Genomic DNA, 18,133 nt, shown 5'->3' on the forward strand with positions numbered 1-18,133 from the left:
TACCTCAAAAAGGACATTACTGTGCCACCCTTTAGATAGCCTGTTTCCCCTGCCATTAACAGGCACCTGGCAACTCTATCCATTACCATTATGAACACCTCTGCATTTTCAGCAGCAACAAGACTTATATGGAGAATCCACTCAATGTGGGTTCCAGCACAAAACCAGCAGAAAACTCTCCCAGATCCCTCAGTGGGATGATGGCCTTGTAGAATGGGCTTTGGCTTGCAGTGGGATCATAGAACTTGAAAGTCAGCACACTGAACTCCATCCCCGGCATCTCCAGTTAAAGGGACCAGGCAAGTAGGTGATGTGACAGACCTCTGCCTGAGACCCTGGAGAGCCGCTGCCGGTCTGAGTAGATGATACTGACTTCGATGGACCAAGGGTCCGATTCAGTATAAGGCAGCTGCATTTGTTCATGTGTTCAAGTGGAAACAGCCAAAGTCATAAATCCAGCAGGCAGGCATGCCCCCCCTCAAACAAACAAACACAAAACAAAGCACATAAACTGAGAGCCAACAGATTAAAAATCTCAGAACGAATGCAGGAATATAATCTGATCAGCCCCTGTTCCCCCTAAAGCCTTCAGAAATAAAGCTTTCAAGAGACTAGATAAGAGACAGGAGGCCTGGAAAGTTTGCGTGGGAAGGGAGTTGGTATAACCTGCAAGATCTCATTCTCAGACAAGAATGATTATATGTGTCTGGGGAACAAAGAAAAAAAATTGAGAACAGAGCACAGGAGCCTCTGTCTCACAATATTATTAATAATAATTCCTAGAGTGCCTACAGTAACTTGGCACACTGCTCATTAATCTCAATGAAGACACAGGCTTTGCCCGTCGGCTTGCTGTCTAAAAGACCAGACGCCAAAAGAGAAAGGAGGCGCGGCGGGTGGGTGGAGGCAGAGGATGACGCTCAGCTGGATACCGCAAAGAACAAAGAGGTGATTTTTTTAAATAGCCATTTCAATCCTAGCTGGGGCCAGGCTGATCTCCACCGGCCAGTGCTCTTATGGGGATAAAGGCCGTGCAAACACGTCCAGAAGACCTTCAACTAGCAATCGAGAGCAGACTGTCTGTGCCATGTGGTGCAGCGGTTAGAGTGTAGGACTAGGACCCGGGTTCGAAACCCCACTCTGCCATGGAAACCCACTGGGTGACTTTAGGCCAGTCACTTTCTTTCAGACCGATCTACATCACAGGGGTGTTATTGAGAGGATAAAATGGGGGAGGAAAGAATGCTGTTGTAAGCCTCCTTGATTTCCCGCTGGGGAGAAACGCAGAATATCTAAATGAACAGATATTTCCTCTGCAACCAGAAAGAGGGTTGGCTACAACTGAAGGTCCTAAAGCATCAGGCATTTTGTTGACAAGACCATCGTAGGGCTCGTTCACATGTTCACAGAATCTTCATGGCTGCCACAAGGACTATATCGGACTCGCAATGCAAATTCTCCCGTCGTCTTCCAGATACAGGCATGTTGGTTTTGATTGTGCTGAGTGTGGAGAAGGAGCTTCAGCCTACCCACCCCTCCCATGCTTGTAACACTCTATCACAAAAATTATGATTATGTGATTTTTGCAATGGAGCAGTTTTAGAATGCAAAAAGGGCACGGGGGGTGAAGCCCATTCTCTGTATGTGCACAGGCAAAATCAGGCCCCTGTGTATCTGGGAGGCACAAAACTCCCACCCCACATTTGACATTTAGTCCTCATGGCCGCCGCAAGCACTTTATAACACAAATTTTGCCATTTAAAGGTTGGCTCCTGGCCCGGCATCCCATGACCCTAAACATCGTTCCCTGCACGGCAGCATTCAGAAGCAGTCCCCGCCGGCTTCAGTCACACTAACCGTTATTATTAGCATCCAGGCACTTCCCCTTCCTCCGGAACTGTTTGCGTTCATCGTCCCGCATTTTTCTCTCTGCTCCCTGGGAGGAAAAGTCAGAGATTCTCAGATACAACCTTTGTATCAGCTCCTTGTCACAAACCGCACGCTCCCGAGCACTTGTGACGTTTCTTGCACTAATGGAAAGCCTTTAAGTTACAGGGACTGTGTGTGTGAGAGAGAGAGGCGGGACTGTGTGTATACACACAAGCAAATACTCATACGTGCACACAGAAAAGGCCCTGTTGTTGTATGGCCCAGGGTGTCAAGCAAAAGATCGTCACTACTAAGAACAAAGGGCATATTTTGCTTCCAATTTAATGTTGCCCCAAATGCTGCTGGCCCCAACATTTCTCCTTCTGGGAAAAGCCAAGAGAGGCATCAGGGATACCTTGGGCTCTGTAGTTAATCCTTCCTCTGGGGACTATTGTGCTGGGGAGTTTAGTCACTGGTCTCCCTCCCAGCCTTCAATTGTTCTGCAAATTACAGGTCTTTTATATCATGGCTAGGTATACCAGCTCCGGCTTGGGTCATTCCTGCAGATTTGGGGGCAGTGCCTGGGGAGGGGTGGGAGCTCAGTGGGGATGTGATGTCACTCTAGGACTTATGTTTCTCCTAGACTCTATGGTACACTATAGATTCTGCCCTCTAAACTGGCCATTTCCTCCAGGTGGAACTGATCTCTGTTGTCTTGGGCAAAGAGAACTGCAGGCCCCACATTGAGGGTGATAACCCTAATCATAGCACTGAAGGAGAGACTTTGTGAATCAAGGCAGGCCATTCCATAGCCCCTCCTCTCACGCAACAGCAGTTGGGAGATCATCCATGATCTCCTCACCATAGAGCACTTTTGCTATAAAGCAAGGGTCAATTTCAAAAACAGCTACCCAGAAACTATTATATGAAAGAAAATGACTGCCAGGAAGACACATCCAGAAGAAAGGGGATTGCAGACTGAGGGTAGGGTTATAATCATGGAAGCAGCTTCAAAAGGAGGATAAGTAACAAGAAACTCTAAATTCAGGCCAAAGATTTGCACTAGCATATATTTTTCAACTCATACTGGTTGCAAAGCAGTCAAAAACAGCCAAGTTAAATCAGCCGAAAATCTGGAATGGCTGGCTACTCCTGATGCATCATAGATCAAACTGACTCAGGCAGTGATTTTTATCTCTTAGCCATTAAAAAAAACCTCCTAGAAGCCCACCAGCGTACACATTTTATTCCTGATTAATTTACAACTGAACTCTTGCACAGCTTAATTTGCTCCTCTTTTTAAACCATCATAACTAGCAGATGAGCTCTTGCAAAACTGCTTGTGAAAGCCGATGTCTTTATTTAGGAAGCCACAGGGGGAGACCCCCCTGCTTCTTCCGCCAGCCCCAGAAACCCTGTCCCCAAAGCTTGACTCTACCTTATCGCAGAATATTTTGATCTGGCACACAGCTCGATGGACCAGTCGGTTTGTCCCGGTGCTGAAGTCGTAAGTGTCTATCTGGAGGTTCAAAGGGACTCCCTTCACGCCTTTCTGGGAGGAGAAATCTGTACTCAGGCAGTTCACCCCAATAAACACCTGCAAGGAGAAATGGATTGTTTCAGAATTCAACGACACAGGTCTGAAACACATACTAAACTCCAGCAGGTTCCCGGCACTATGATATCCTAGGTTATTACTTGCTCAGTAGCCACACACCCCAGCTTGCCAAAGCAGAAGCAATTGGGTGCAATGGAGATTGTACAATTGGCTGACAGAGGTGGTTTTACCAGTCTCAAGGTAGGGCCTCAGTTCTTCTGATCTCCAGACTACAAAGATTAGCTCTCCAGATAGGGTTGCCAACCTCCAGGTAGTAGCAGGAGATCTCCCGCTATTACAATGGATCTCCAGCCAATAGAGATCAGTTCCCCTGCAGAAAATGGCTGCTTTGGCAATTGGACTCTATGGCATTGAAGTCTTTCCCCTCCCCAAACCCTGCCCTCCCCAGGCTTCGCCCCCAAAATCTCCAGGTATTTCCCAACCTGGAGCTGGCAACCCTATCTCCAGAGGAAATGGCAGCTTCTGAGAGTGGACTGAATGGAATCACATCCCTGCTCAGCTCGCCTCCCTAAATTCTACCTAAATTAGGCAGTGCCTCTAAATCTCCAGGAATTACCAGTGCTGGAGTTAGCAACCCTAGTGGGGTAGCATTCAGTTCTAGAAAGAGGGTTATAGAGAGTGGAGAAGGGAAGCTCCATTGCTTAATTATATTGGTGCAGGGACAATCAGAAGTTGCTTGGTGGTGAAGGAAATGCACTCTGCACACACTCAAAAGGCACTCTGCACACTTTCAAAAGGCACAACTCAAAAGGCACCCCCAAAGATGGGAAGGGGTGATGCTACACTGGCATGGCTAATGGAACAGGGAGGAGGGCTACAAGGCTAGCCATTTCCACAAGAGATTTCTAGTACGAATCGTGGGGAACATTCTCCCAACCCAGGTGGAATTTTTGCTTCTCTAATTTGAAATCTCTTTCGGCAAACTCTTCGCACAGGATGCCTGTGAATTCCCCAGGGCTTGGAGAAGAGTCACAGCTTAGTTTTCAGGAACTTGGGTGCCAAATGTAGCCAAGAGCTTAAACTAGCAAAACACACTATCAAACGGACATTTTAAACAGCCGCCTTTCCATGTGAGAAACACAAAAGCACGGAGACGATTCCTTCTTCTGCTTCCTCACATCAACTTCACTATTTAGGCCCCGGCGCCAGGAGCTGTACATTCATTCAGCACGGGCGCTGTGGAATTCAACAAACTGCCCCAGTGAAAGAAGTCAGCACTGGCTAAATTAAAGCAACAGAGTAAGCACCAGCAGTGGCTTCTTAGTTGAAGAAGGTCCGGGAAGGTGGGAGTGGAGGGGTCTCTTTGTGACGCTCTTGCACCGAGAAACTAATAAGTATTGTTTGAAGTTCAGGGGCGGAGAGGAGAGGAGCCGAAGGTGGTCAAAAAGGGTCTCCAACAGCAGCTCAGAAGCCTTTCACATCTCTGAAGTCCTAACCCATAAAACCGCCCCAGGCCAGAAAGGAGGCGATCTTTCTGCTAAGCGCAAAATCACATCTAACCTCAGTGCCCCGCAGGACTAGCTGCATGCCTGGGATGTTTCTATTGGAGGAGAGTTGCGGGGGACGGGACAGGATGTTGCCTCAGAGACCGTTTGTAACCTTTTAAAACTGTGTAAAGATAGAAATGGCCAAAAATAGGACCAAGGATGCCTTTGGGCTAGAAAGGTCTCACTGAGATCCCGGAACAAACAAACAAAATAACCTCTTTGTCAAGTTTGTGGGGATTTTTCACCCTTGCACCATTTTTCATAGGTATATCTCCTTGCTTGGACTTCCCTGTACAATATAGGTCTGTTTGCAGGCTGTAATACAGCTGTGACCTGCGGAGCCAAAGGTAACCCAACGTATTGGCGAGGTGGGTCACTCATAACTTAATAAACCACCTATTTTCATTGCCTGTTTGGGACTGCAAATACTGGAGGCTAGCAGGCCACCGTACGTGGCAGGAAATAAGTCGTTCGGCGTGGTGGGTCATGAGCTCTGCCCTATTGCAACACAGAACTGCAAGAAGGCCACAGTTCAGGTTTCCGTGAGAGCATAACCTTTGTACTGCGTCACTCATTTGAAAGAGAATAAGGGGCCATGTATGTGTTCTGAAAATTGTGGCAGGGTTCTTCCACCCTCCCCAACTGCAGGTGAAATGTAGTTTATGTTCTTTCCTGATTAAGAGGAAGAACTGTGCCCCCACCTCAAATCTTAATCCAGGCATGGATTCTTTGGAAGACCATGCATAATCCCGTGTTTTTCCCACCCACCCCAGAGAAGCAAAGCTGGTATATTTCCATGTGCAGACTTATTCTGTTATTATCTCTGGTCAAACACGGTTTGCAGGTTTTGATCGTGTTGTGAAAACCTTCAAAACCTGTTTGACCTAGGACTGCTATCTCTGGCTTGGGAAATTTCTGGAGATTTAGGTATAGTGCCTCTGGAGGGGGTGGGATCATGGGAGTGATTTCACCTAGAATCTATGGTATGCCACAGAGTTTGTCCTCCAAAGTGGCTATTTTCTCCAGGGAAACTGATCTCTGTCATCTGGAGATCAGTTATAATTCCAGGAGATCCCCAAGCCCTACCTGGCTGTTGGCAACCGTAGTTTGACCACGTGTAGTAGTGGTAGACACAAAGACATGAGTGAGGTACATCAATCATAAGCACACAAGAGGAGTCATTGGAACATGCTTGGATGGGTGCAATTCTCAAGAAAGCAAAATTGACTTGTGCTGAAATGAATGGGACTTGGGTTAGTCCCAAGCCTAAGCATGCTTCATTTGCTCCAGATAGTGCCTAGGAGGAGAAAGTCCAGGTCACTTCACACAGCCTTTTTTTGGACTTGCTTCCAATCCAGGTTCATATTTGTTCATCGCAATTAGGGTTGCCAGGTCCCTCTTCACCACTGGCAGGAGGTTTTTGGGGTGGAGCCTGAGGAGGGCAGGGTTTGGGGAGGAGAGGGACTTCAAGGCCATAGAGTCCAATTGCCAAAGCGGCCATTTTCTCTAGGTGAACTGATCTCTATTGGCTGGAGATCAGTTGTAATAGCAGGAGCTCTCCAGCTAGTACCTGGAGGTTGGCAACCCGAATCACAATGGGCTATGGGTAAAAAAAAAAAAAAGGCTGAACTAAAGGGCATATTTGCATTGCAGATCTAAAGCGGTTATTCCCTCTCCTTAGGAAACCATGAGGACTGCAGCTTGGGTGGAACTGTTAGGACACTCAAACTACATTTCCCAGGGTTCTGAGTGAGAAATGGTTGCATAAAACAGATAACAGCTTTGTAGTAAAGGAGAGGGGGCGGATACTTGTCCTCTTGTAAGGTTCTAGAGTCATACCTTTGCTTCCTCATGAATGTTCCAGACAAAGGACAAGGCGTTGTAAGCTACTTCCTCGATATGTTGCACGGTATTGAAATTCTCTTTACAGTCAGCTGAAAGGCATTAAATACATAATGACTCTTCTAATTGCCAAACTCTAGTTTTTGGAATTGAGCAACTCCCATCTTCTTAAAGAGGTGTGATAAACCCCACCCCGCTAAGCCATTAAAAAACTCTTCCTAAACTCCACCTGGAAGCAAAGGTCAAAATCCAGAGAAGCCTGGGCGTATACGCTCAGGGAAAGGAGGGTTTAGCAGTTTTCATTTATTTTTAAAACAATTATACACCATCTCATCAGAGATCTGCTTGAGACGGCTCACAAAATAAAACAAGATTTAAAAAATAATAATTAAAATCATAAAACAGTTGATATTAGCAACCATTAAATTAGCAACCTAATAAAACCCCAGGACATAAATGTGAATTTAAAAAAACATAATCCCCTGAGCATAAAAGCAAATAAAAACCATATTTAGCAGCCAAAATGATCCTCATAACAGTCATCAGGCTAGAAGCAGATTGCAAGAGAGAGAGAGAGAGAGAGAGAGAGAGAGAGAGAGTTTAGAAATTAAAAAACCCTAGTTAAAAGCCTGGGTAAAATGAAATGTTTTCTCCCGGCACCTAAAAGAGAGGAGGGCAGGTACCAAGTAAACCTTTAGAGCAAGGTGTCGACCTCATTTGTTACGAGGGCCGGATATGACATAAATGTCACTTGGTTGGGCCGGGCCATGCGTACCATAAAATTTAGTGCTAGGTACTAGAGATACAAACTTTATAGAAGACACAGGCAAAGCCAATTAATGATATTATGTCCTTATTTTTTTTCTTAAAATACAAACATCCTTAAAACAATAACACTCTTACAGTATTTTCTTTTATTTAACAGTCTTTGATAACTGACACCTTGGGAGCAGGGCGGGGGGCTGCCTCGGCTGGCTTGCAGGCCGGATAAGAGCCCTCAAGGGGCCGGATTCGACCCCCGGGCCTTATGTTTGACACCCCTGCTTTAGGGGCAGGGTTATTACACAGACAAGGTGCCATTCCCTATTCCCAGGGCAGCCCCTTGTGCCAGGTGCTAGTCCAAAGGGTTTTCAGGGGGCTACCACATGAAGGGGACCTGGAAACACTTGTGGAAATTAGATTGGCAACCATTTCAACTGAATTCCAGAACTGCCACCAAGGACTGCAACGGGACTGAACCCCATTGGCAAAGGGGAGCTTGCGATCTTTTTCCTTTTCCTCCCAGGCACGGATCCCCACTCCCGAGCCAAAAGTATCTTCGTTCCGTACCGACATCGATGACCCTCTGTTTGGCCGTGGGTTGGCGCGAATGCCAGTGCTTCCAAAATTTGAGCTGCTCCATTGGGATCTTTTCGTTGTCGAAAACGACCATCACAACGCTCTAGAAAAGGGAGGGAAAGCCAGTTTAGGTCCCAAGTCCTAAACGCAGATTTAACGAAGAAATTTATCTGCAAAGTCAACGCCAGCTACAGATAACCCCTTTACGGTTGGCTGTACAGCTGGGCCTTCTCTGTAGAAAAAGGTACAATGAGATCTCGATAGCAGCTGGCTCAGCAATTTGTTTGGGTAGTGACTTCTTACCTTCACTTTATTGGAAGTCAAGTGTAAACATTTGGCGTCTCCAACAGTCCTTAGGGTGACTGGGTAGAACTGTCCTTTGTTGAGGTAGGCCATGGGTGAGTCACCCGATTTGATGTGAATCGCTTTGGGGGATCCCAGTGTATATTCAAAGTCACTTGGATGGAACAATAATAAAAAAAAGGATTGTGAATACAACCGTTTGTGCCATTTTACTTTGAAAAACACTCACAGAGAATTGTCTTAGACAGTGTATTTCTGTGGTCCGCCTAGAGTGACTTCTCCCTCGAGTAACACTAGCCCCCAAAAACACTTCAACGGCTTAATAACCATACAAATATGTACCAGAACCAGCTTGTATCAGGTTTCCCTGCCTAGTTGTCCAGGACCATTCTTACATGCTGCAGATGACCAGGCAAACAGCCATTTGTTTCCTTTCACTTATTCATTTAAAAACATATGTATCCCTCGCCTCGACCAGAGAACCGATTCCTAGGGCAGCTAGCGGCATAGTCAAATAACTAAGATATCCATAAAATACAAATTCTATTCAAAACACAAAGAGAAGAACTTAAAAACCAAGAAGCATTAAAATTATGTTTTTTAAAAACAGGAATTACCCAGAAGAAATTTTAAAAAAGCCAAAATAATCACAGCACGAAGGGGTAGGGTTGTCAACCTCCAGTTAAAGGTGGTTGCCAACCACCTTTAACTGTGGTTTAACTGTGGCTTCACATGATGTATGAACACCAGGGTTGCCAACCTCCAGGTACTAGCTGGAGATCTCCTGCTATTACAACTGACCTCCAGCTGATAGAAATCAGTTCACCTGGAGAAAATGGCCGCTTTGGCCATTGGACTCTATGGCACTGAAGTCCCTCCCCACCCCCAACCCCGCCCTCCTCAGGCTCTGCCCCCAAAATCCTCTCGCCGGTGGTGAAGAGGGACCTGGCTGCCCCATGAAGGGGAGAAAAACAAAGAGACAAGACAGAGCAACCGAGAAAGAGACCAGGACAACCTCACTTAAAAATTTGGGGGAAATAAATGAGTGTTCATCTGTCACTAAAAAGATATCTGATCTGGCACCACAATATCGTCCAAAGGCATTCCTGACCTGAAGTGCCACCACGAGGGAGGCCCTACGCCACACTGCCGTCTACCTCCCCCCGGCCCAAAACACACTTTTTTTGGTTACCTCTTGGTATCTTCAGCGGAGTAAGCCTCTGAGCATGGTGCTTCTGTCTGGGATTTGAGAATATCATTGAAGATCACAGACTGTAGAGATACAAAACCAGGATAGCTCTATATGAACTCTATTCTAAGTATGAAACCAGCCAAGACGTGGGAAAATCTGCATTTTTTTTTGTAAATAGCAGCCTTTGGATACCACAAATTCTGATTGGGACTATGTATGGCAGGGAGGGTGTTCAATCCTCCCCACATGCCCTTTCTCCACCTTCCACTGGCCGGCATGGAATAGCTTTTTCCCCCATTTGGGAGGGGGGCATGCGATTTGCCAACCCATTGCAAGAAAATAAAACAGATCCCAAACAGACCCCCTCCCCCAAAAGGCACGTCCCAATTCTGACTGGAACCAAGATTGACAATCATTTTTAATGTGGGGGGGGGGCAGAAAGAGTCGTCAAATTTTATTTTAAACAACCCAGCCGCTGTGCCTTTCATAGCGACCCCAACGGGCAGAAATTTCACTAGTGAAGCTTTGACTGATATGGAGAGATGAAACTCTTCCCCTCAACACACACTTATATTTTGTGTGGTGAGGCCAGAAGTAGGGTTGCCAACCTCCAGGGACTAACTGGAGATCCCCTGCTATTACAACCGATCTCCAGCCGATAGAGCTCGGTTCCCCATGGAGAAAATGGCCACTTTGGCAATGGGACTCTATGGCATTGAAGTCCCTCCCCTCCCCAAACCCCGCCCTCCTCAGGCTCCGACCCAAAAACCTCCCGCCGGTGGCGAAGAGGGACCTGGCAACCCTAGCCAGAAGAGAAAGTTGCCACCCCTATCAACTTCCACAGGGTCAGGCCTTGAACAAAAGGCACAATGCTTGAAGTTGAGACCACCTTTTCAGTATCATATTTCTTAAACAGGCCTTTGGAGAAAATCCCAGGAAACCTGTCAAAAGGGTGATGGATATAAATGAGAGGGAGCTTTTCTAGACAGCATCAGGTAAATTATGAGCTACCCAAATTATGAACTATGAGTCATGAACTACCCAAAACGCTTCCTGGTCAGAAAATGTCCCGGTAAGCTGAGGAGTTACGCGGAAATTACACTCCTTCTCTTCCTACTCTAGACATGAAGCAGGTTGGTGTAAAAGCTCCTGGTAAACCCAGAACCCTCTATAGACCCCCTCATTTACACAGGGCCCACTGTGTTGTTTTGACTAGAGATCTCTCCTTCACCCAAACCCTGTTATTCTCCTCACCCGGACAACATTTTAAACAGAGTTAAAAAAAAAAAAAACAGAAGAAGAAGAGTTGGTTTTTATACGCCAACTTTCTCCACCACTTAAGGAACAATCAAACCTTCCCTTCCCCTCCCCACAACACACACCCTGTGAGGTAGGTGGGGCTGAGCAAGTGTGACTAGCCCAAGGTCACCCAGCTGGCTTTGTGGAGGAGTGGGGAAACCAACCCAGTTCACCAGATTAGCGTCCGCCGCTCAAGTGGAGGAGTGGGGGATCAAACCCAGATCAGAGTCAACCGCTCTTAACCACTACACACTACACCAAATTTTCAAATTTTTCAAATTTCAAATACCTTTATTGGCATAGTAAACACACTACACCAATCATCACAGGCACACAGAATGGCATATCCACAGTAGGAAGGCAGAAAGACAGCATTTACTAGGGGCAGGGGGGATGCTCTCTTTCTCCATCTTTTCTTATTTTATCTGTTGGCAGCTCTTGGTTCTGTCTAGTGGCTGGGTCAACCCCAATGAGATGGGGTGAGGGCAATAAGCTTGCTGCACCCCACAGCAGATGAACAAAAGTCAGGAATGGACCAGGAAATAAAATCCACCCTGGAGAAAGGCAGCCAAGGTATCTCCTGTAGGACTGCCAGAGTCGCAGGGGTGCTTAGCTTGGACTTGGTCCATGGAGACTATGAGAATGGGCGTAGGACTGAGCTAAGTGACCTCGACAGTACTGCCAAGGCCACAGAGGCCTGTTGGTTCAGCAGTCCTCTAGAACCTTTCCCAGTAAAGTAAAGGGCTGGTCTGTCCCAAACCTGCGTGCAAGGGGCGAAGACAACTGAAAGAAGGAGAAAGAACATCAAGACGTTTTCCCAAACAAAACTCAAACAACAACAAAAAACCATCCCTTGAATCTCCATGACGGTTAACATGGCATGTAAAGGACACTCCCTCGGTACGCCTATTTAGTACAACGTGTGCTGCTCCCATTTTATATACTATGCGTGTCACATCCTGCATAGAGATGGGCAGAACCACCTCACTTGGCTCTGGGAAAGCTCGACAAACCCAGTTTCTCAGTCCAGATTCCACCAAGTCTTCCGGGTCAGATTTCAGAGTGTGCTGGATTTTTTTTTCTCCCCCTCCCTCTCAAACGTCATCAATTTATTCACTTATTCACAAAACAATCAGCCGCCAAGCGAAAAGGCTGCAAAACCGGCATGCGGTTCTAACCTCCTGGGGGTCCTCTTTGTAGGTGCTGTCCGGCTGCCATCTCTGTTGCGGAGGGGCCACGTGGATTGTGTCGAAGAGGGAACTGAGAGAGCCGTTGTCATAGACGTCCCCCGAATTTATCATGTAGTGGTCTGGACTGGCCTCCAGCTTGCTTGTGCCAGGGGGCAACGCGGGCGGCTTGTGAGGAGGGGGGATGCCATCCAAGCCTAACCCATTCTTCTTGGGCAGGTCAGGATATTCCTGGTTAATGGAGACGTTCTCGGCCAGGAGCTTCATGAGATGAGCAGAACTTTCAAAGGACGAAATCTCTGGTTCGTACTCCATCCCGTGGCAGTGCCTGAAGGGAGGAATGGCAAAGAAGCCTATCAATGAGATGCATATTGTTTTACTACAATCAATCCTGTGTACCATCCTTTACAGTGGTTGGCAGAATTGCACCACCCTCTTGTTCCCCCAGATTTTTTAAATCAGCGTCACAGGTTATGTGGCAATGGTCACATATCTTCAAACATTTGCCATATTGTTACTTGGCAAGTGGTACACAGAGGCTGTAATACATTTTCTTCAACATGTATTTAGACCTATAAGTGCTTAATCCAGATGGATGTTTAGACTGAATGAGTGACCCCGAATGACCTATTACTATTATCAGGAATACCATCCATACAAAGCCACATATGTGGAACTTTACAGAGCTTACAGTTCATTCATCATTAGAATTTTATGATGTGATTCTTTTATAATAGATTTTAATCATTTTATCCGTAAGCTTCCTTGAACATCTTTGGCAGAGGAAGAGGGTGAGAGATGATGAAAATAAATAAATACCCTGAAGAAACTGGGGTGCTCAGACTTCAGAACTTTAGCTGGAGTTATTTGTTTTTGTTTTCTCCTAATTAGACAGTGGCTTAGATCCAGTGGCGAAGAAGAAGGAGGAGGAGGAGGAGGAGGAGGAGGAGGAGAGTTGGTTTTTATATGCCAACTTTCTCTACCACTTAAGGAAGAATCAAACCGGCTTACAATCACATTCCCTTCCCCTCCCCACAACAGACACCCTGTAGTTCCATGGATGGAATGACTTCCACGTGGTGATGGTGGAAAAGTGCCGTCAAGTCACAGCTGACTTAAGGCGACCCCGCAGAGTTTTCAAGGCAAGAAATGCTAAGTGGTAGTCTGCCATTGCCTGCCTCTGCATAGCAATCCTGGACTTCCTTGGTGGTCTCCCATCTAAGTACTAACCAGGACCCATCCTGCTTAGCTTCCAAGATCTGACGAGATCAGGCTAGCCTGGGCCATCCAAGTCAGGGCAACTTCCACCTTTAGAGTGAATTTCTCTCCTCCTCCGGCTGCAGCCCAAAATACCAGCCAAAATTTCAGGGAGCACTTTGGAAGGCAGTGGGCAAGGGAAGTAGAGAAAGTCACACTCCACAGCTGGAAGTCGTTCCATCCACAAAAACACTCCAGTGGACCGAAGCGATTGCTTCCTTGCTGCAGTTGGCTGAATCACTTGGCTGATTCATACAAATTCAAGACCAGCGGTCCATGTAGTCCAGCATCCTGTTTCAAACAGCAGCTGACTAGTTGCTCTGGAGGGCCAATAAACAGGGCATAGCCAAAAAGGCCTTCCCCTGAATTAGGGTTGCCAACCTCCAGGTACTAGCTGGAGATCTCCTGCTATTACAACTGATCTCCAGCCGACAGAGATCAGTTCGCCTGGAGAAAATGGCCGCTTTGGCAATTGGACTCTCAGGCATTGAAGTCCCTCCCCTCCCCAAAAACCTGTACCCTGAATGCTGCCTCCTAGCACCCATATTTAGAAGTTGGCCTCATTCATGTTTCCCCAATGGACCTCACAGGGCAAACAAAGGGGGGGGGGCTTATAAACTCATTGAAAGGGCAACGGTTTAAAAATAGAACATTTATTTTTGAAATAACAACAACACATAGCTAAGGGTACAGAGAGTCCAGGAAGCGGAACTGAACTGAGAGATACCAAAGTGACCGTTAACTTATTTTGTTAGGGTTATCTGGCCGGCATGGAAACCAAAAAGGATGAAAGGAAGAACATAGCCTGTTTTTGGAAGCGGTTGAAACAAAAGCCGGCTAATCACCTTCGCCGCAGGTTTAGAAAGACCACAAAGAACCTCCAAGTTTCTCTGTGTCCTTTGCAAGTATTATTGGGGGGGACGGGACACAGGGTGAAATTCAATCCCTCTCAGGCCAGATGAAAGGGAATGCAGAACCGTTTTCTGAAGCACCATACACCTTTAGCTTATAAGGGTTAGAATGCCCATTTAGTACTGGGAAGCTGGTAATCCAGGTTCAAACCACACTCCGCTATGAAGGTCCGTTGCGGACCACAGAGCCGTCGGCCTGCCTCAATCTAAGCTACCTTGACAGGTTGTTGGTAGAATAAAATGGGCGAAGAGGTATGGTAGCGAGGGAAAGGGTCGAAAAAGAGTTTTGCATATTGCCCTATTTAAAAGTTCACTGGCTATGGATCAGGATATACGGGATATCTACAACCAGGGCAGGCATGCAGGCATGTGTGTGTGTTAAGTGCCATCAAGTTGCTTCCAACTCATGGCGACCCTATGAATGAAAGTCCTCCAAAATGTCCTATCTTTGACAGCCTTGCTCAGATCTTGCAAATTGAAGGCCGTGGCTTCCTTTATTGAGTCAACCCATCTCTTGTTGGGTCTTCCTCTTTTCCTGCTGCCCTCAACTTTTCCTAGCGTGACTGTCTTTTCCAGTGACTCTTGTCGTCTCATGACGTGACCAAAATACGATAGCCTCAGTTTAGTCATTTTAGCTTCTAGGGTCAGTTCTGCCAAAATAATTGAACAGAAGAGACGACCATTGTAACCTCCAGCCCTCTCATCCCTTTTTTAATGTTTATCTTTTGTTTGGAGGGGGGACCTTTTTTTTTTTTTTACTGCATAAGCTACAAATCCAGTGAATCAGATTAACAAACTAGGCTTTCTGTTATTCCAGTATTCTTGAGCCAAGGTGGTCCCACTGACCGAAGACCTGCAGCTCTGGCATTCACACTATTCATTCTTGCTCTGTTATGCAATAACAGAATGTGGATTGCTTTTACTAGAGATATTGGGAGTCCTTACAACCTAAGCTTGTAAGCAGTGATGGTCTTGAACGGGACAGTGCGGAGAAGCAGTGTTGGTCTAGGATCTGGGAAACCCCAGTTCAAATCCTCACTCACATTGACCCTTGGCCTTGGGGCCAGTCACATTTTCTCAGCCTGACCTACTTCACAAGGTGGTTGTGAGGATAAAAACAGAGAATGGGAGAGAACCATGTAACTCTGAGCATCTTGGAGAAAGGGCAGGGCAAAAATGTACTGAATTAAGTAAACAAATACACAAATGGCTTCAGGTGAGCATTAAAACAAGGAGTCACAAAATCTGTCTGTGGTTGGCTTCCACTTGGTGACAGTTGGAACTTGGTCAGACGCGAACCGATTTCCTCCCAGCAGTGATGGAGATATACAAAAGGGCACAGGGTGGAACAGATCTTGTTCTCTCACCTCTTCCCAATTTCATTGCGTCCTGTAGTTCCCGATGGAAGAATCCTCTTTTCCTTTGGAACCTGCACAGGGTAAAAGGAAACACTGCTTATATAACAAAGGAACCATACCTTAGAGTTGGCTTTCCACTTCCAGTATATGTTGAGCCATTTGATGGAAGGCTGATGTTTCACGCTATCTGAGCAAGGATGCTTCCGTCTGTGTCTGCGTTGCCAAGGCTCACACTTTTCCACACATGGAGTGACTCCTACCTGTCAATCCTCCATGCCTGCCTACTTGTGCAGATGTTTTATAAATGAGCAATATCCAAAATTGATTTGCCAACAGCTTATTGCTCATGTTTTTGACAACAAACAAGTTCACCCCTTAAGGTAAAGATGCCTGCCTGCCCATGCTGCGGACACAAAAATATTGAGTGAAAATGATTCCATGTGTGAACAAAGAAGCAGGAGACTACACCGGGATTTCCAAACCTGTCAGGCCCATAGACAATTTTTTGGATGCTGTGACCCACCACCAAAAAATGACTGCCATGGGGACGGGGTCCAGTCACAAAATATTGGGGAGTTTCCAAGCCAAGCATCCTCCTATAATGGAGATATCTGTTTCTGAATGGGTGCTCTAGAAATATCCACCAATCTCTATGGTCTTTACGAGATTGGGGAGAATCCTAGAGCGTCACCATTGATGTAATTTCCCTCCCCACCATTGATGTCATTTCCTTCTCCCACTGCCCAAATTATTAAAGGCTGAGGGCAAGAGTGGGAAGTTGCCTGCTGCTATTGGCCAAACGGTAAGCCTAATAGCAGCCCACTAGATTCTGCTGCGGTCCACAGCTGCTGATTTGCATGTCCTAACTCCATTGACTTACTTGCAAGCATTCCACCATCCATGTTCTTAGCTGTATACACTGCCCAACATAGAAAAGGGTATGTGGGTAATGCAGGAATCTATGAACATGAGCTGCGAGAGGGCTTGTGAAGGGGTGGGTATGTGGATTAGTGGCTGCAAAGGGAAGCATGACCAGAGGAGGGAAGGGGCCCCCTGTGCACTCTCTGCCTAGAACCCCCCAAAATCTGGAACCGGCTCTGCAGACTAACGTTTCTGCAGGCACAATTATTTTTGCGCAAGATGCATATTTGTCCAGACTCCCCCCTCCCGCAGCACCCTGAAATTCCATTCGTGGGAGAGAAACAACCCCCAGGAATGCAATTTGAGGGGGCATGTTGGGTTGCTGAGAGACCAGGAAGGTGGGGGAAATGGTGGATAGAACAGCCTAGAGTCTGGACCCAACCCTTCGTCCTGCAAGAACCATCAAATGAGGCAGTCAATGTTATTTCTCGGTTTAATGCTGGTTGCATTTCATACCATGTAATAGTCATAGAGGAGACTCAGGGCGGCCACGCTGTCGTCATCTCCGTTGACCCTCATCATAGCCTTGGTGGCTGCCGTCAGGGGGTTCTCGAGGTAGCTCTTCCAAGCCTCGTCTTCGTTCACATAGGAGTATTTCTGGAAGCCCATCCCATCGTTCTTCATAAGGCGCACAGATCTGAAACTGGAGTTCAAACACAAAAGGGCAAATGTTGATCTCCAAGATCTTTCCAGGGGACATTTTTATCAGCATAATTTCTCTTTATCAATCTTGCTAAAAATGTATGAGCCAACTTCAAGGGAGGGATGGAGACCCAGATGTGACCAGTGAGAGCAGAGATCTTATTGTCATCGGTACGTTCTTTCCTTTTCACCAGAGAGGTCTTTCTGGAAGGCCTCTCTCTCTGTCTTTCTCTCCCCACCTTGGTCCTATGGTACAGAACCCCAGAAAATGTTGTATTCCATTCAGTCCTTAGAATGGACATCAGATGCTCTCAAAACTACATGTCCTAGGGTTCCTTGTGCCTAGGGCACTGTCACAACTTTATTCAAAGCACCAGGGTGGGGTGGGGTTTCACAGAGTGACCTCCAGAGAGGATTCCCTACCACCAGACAGGCAAATGGCACAGAGTTCTTCCTCTGGCCCGGGTTATACTCTTGAGTCACAGAAAATGTTTCCAGACAACAATACTTTGAATCGAATGTCAGCTTTACAGATGTCAGCAGTTGAAAAATCTGCATGAGAGAGGGTTGCCAGCTGTGGCTTAGGAGATTTGGGGGTAGTGCCAGGGTAAGATGGAGTTTAGAGAGGGCAGAGAGGACGTGATGCCATAGATTCTGTCCTCCAAAGCTGCCTTTTCCTCCAGGGGACCTGATCTCTGTAGTCTGGAGACCAACTGTAATTCCAAGGAACCCCCAGGCCCCAACTGGAGGCTGGAACCCCGTCTTGAGACAACTACAAACTGTGGCAACTTGGCAACTTTTCAATGTGTAAGTCTTTCCATGTATAGGAAAGATTGCTCCAGAAAGTGGTCTAGCAGGGGGGTCTAGCAACCCAACAACATTATTTATTCGTTGCTCCCCACCCCAGGC

General features: G+C 46.7%; 1 protein-coding gene across 1 annotated transcript in view; it reads right to left on the reverse strand.

The window, feature by feature from the left end:
- GRHL3 (grainyhead like transcription factor 3) overlaps positions 1-18,133 on the reverse strand; it is a 61,867-nt gene that overhangs the window by 19,172 nt on the left and 24,562 nt on the right. Inside the window, exons 2-10 of the mRNA XM_056846712.1 lie at positions 17,039-17,225; positions 15,671-15,732; positions 12,127-12,463; positions 9,650-9,729; positions 8,458-8,611; positions 8,146-8,257; positions 6,814-6,908; positions 3,308-3,466; positions 1,858-1,936 (exon numbers count right to left, since the gene is read on the reverse strand). Coding sequence (XP_056702690.1) covers positions 1,858-1,936; positions 3,308-3,466; positions 6,814-6,908; positions 8,146-8,257; positions 8,458-8,611; positions 9,650-9,729; positions 12,127-12,463; positions 15,671-15,732; positions 17,039-17,225 — 1,265 coding nt within the window. The remainder of the gene's footprint in view (positions 1-1,857; positions 1,937-3,307; positions 3,467-6,813; positions 6,909-8,145; positions 8,258-8,457; positions 8,612-9,649; positions 9,730-12,126; positions 12,464-15,670; positions 15,733-17,038; positions 17,226-18,133) is intronic.

This window comes from Euleptes europaea, chromosome 3 (assembly GCF_029931775.1).
Source record: "Euleptes europaea isolate rEulEur1 chromosome 3, rEulEur1.hap1, whole genome shotgun sequence".
Lineage (NCBI taxonomy): Eukaryota > Metazoa > Chordata > Lepidosauria > Squamata > Sphaerodactylidae > Euleptes > Euleptes europaea.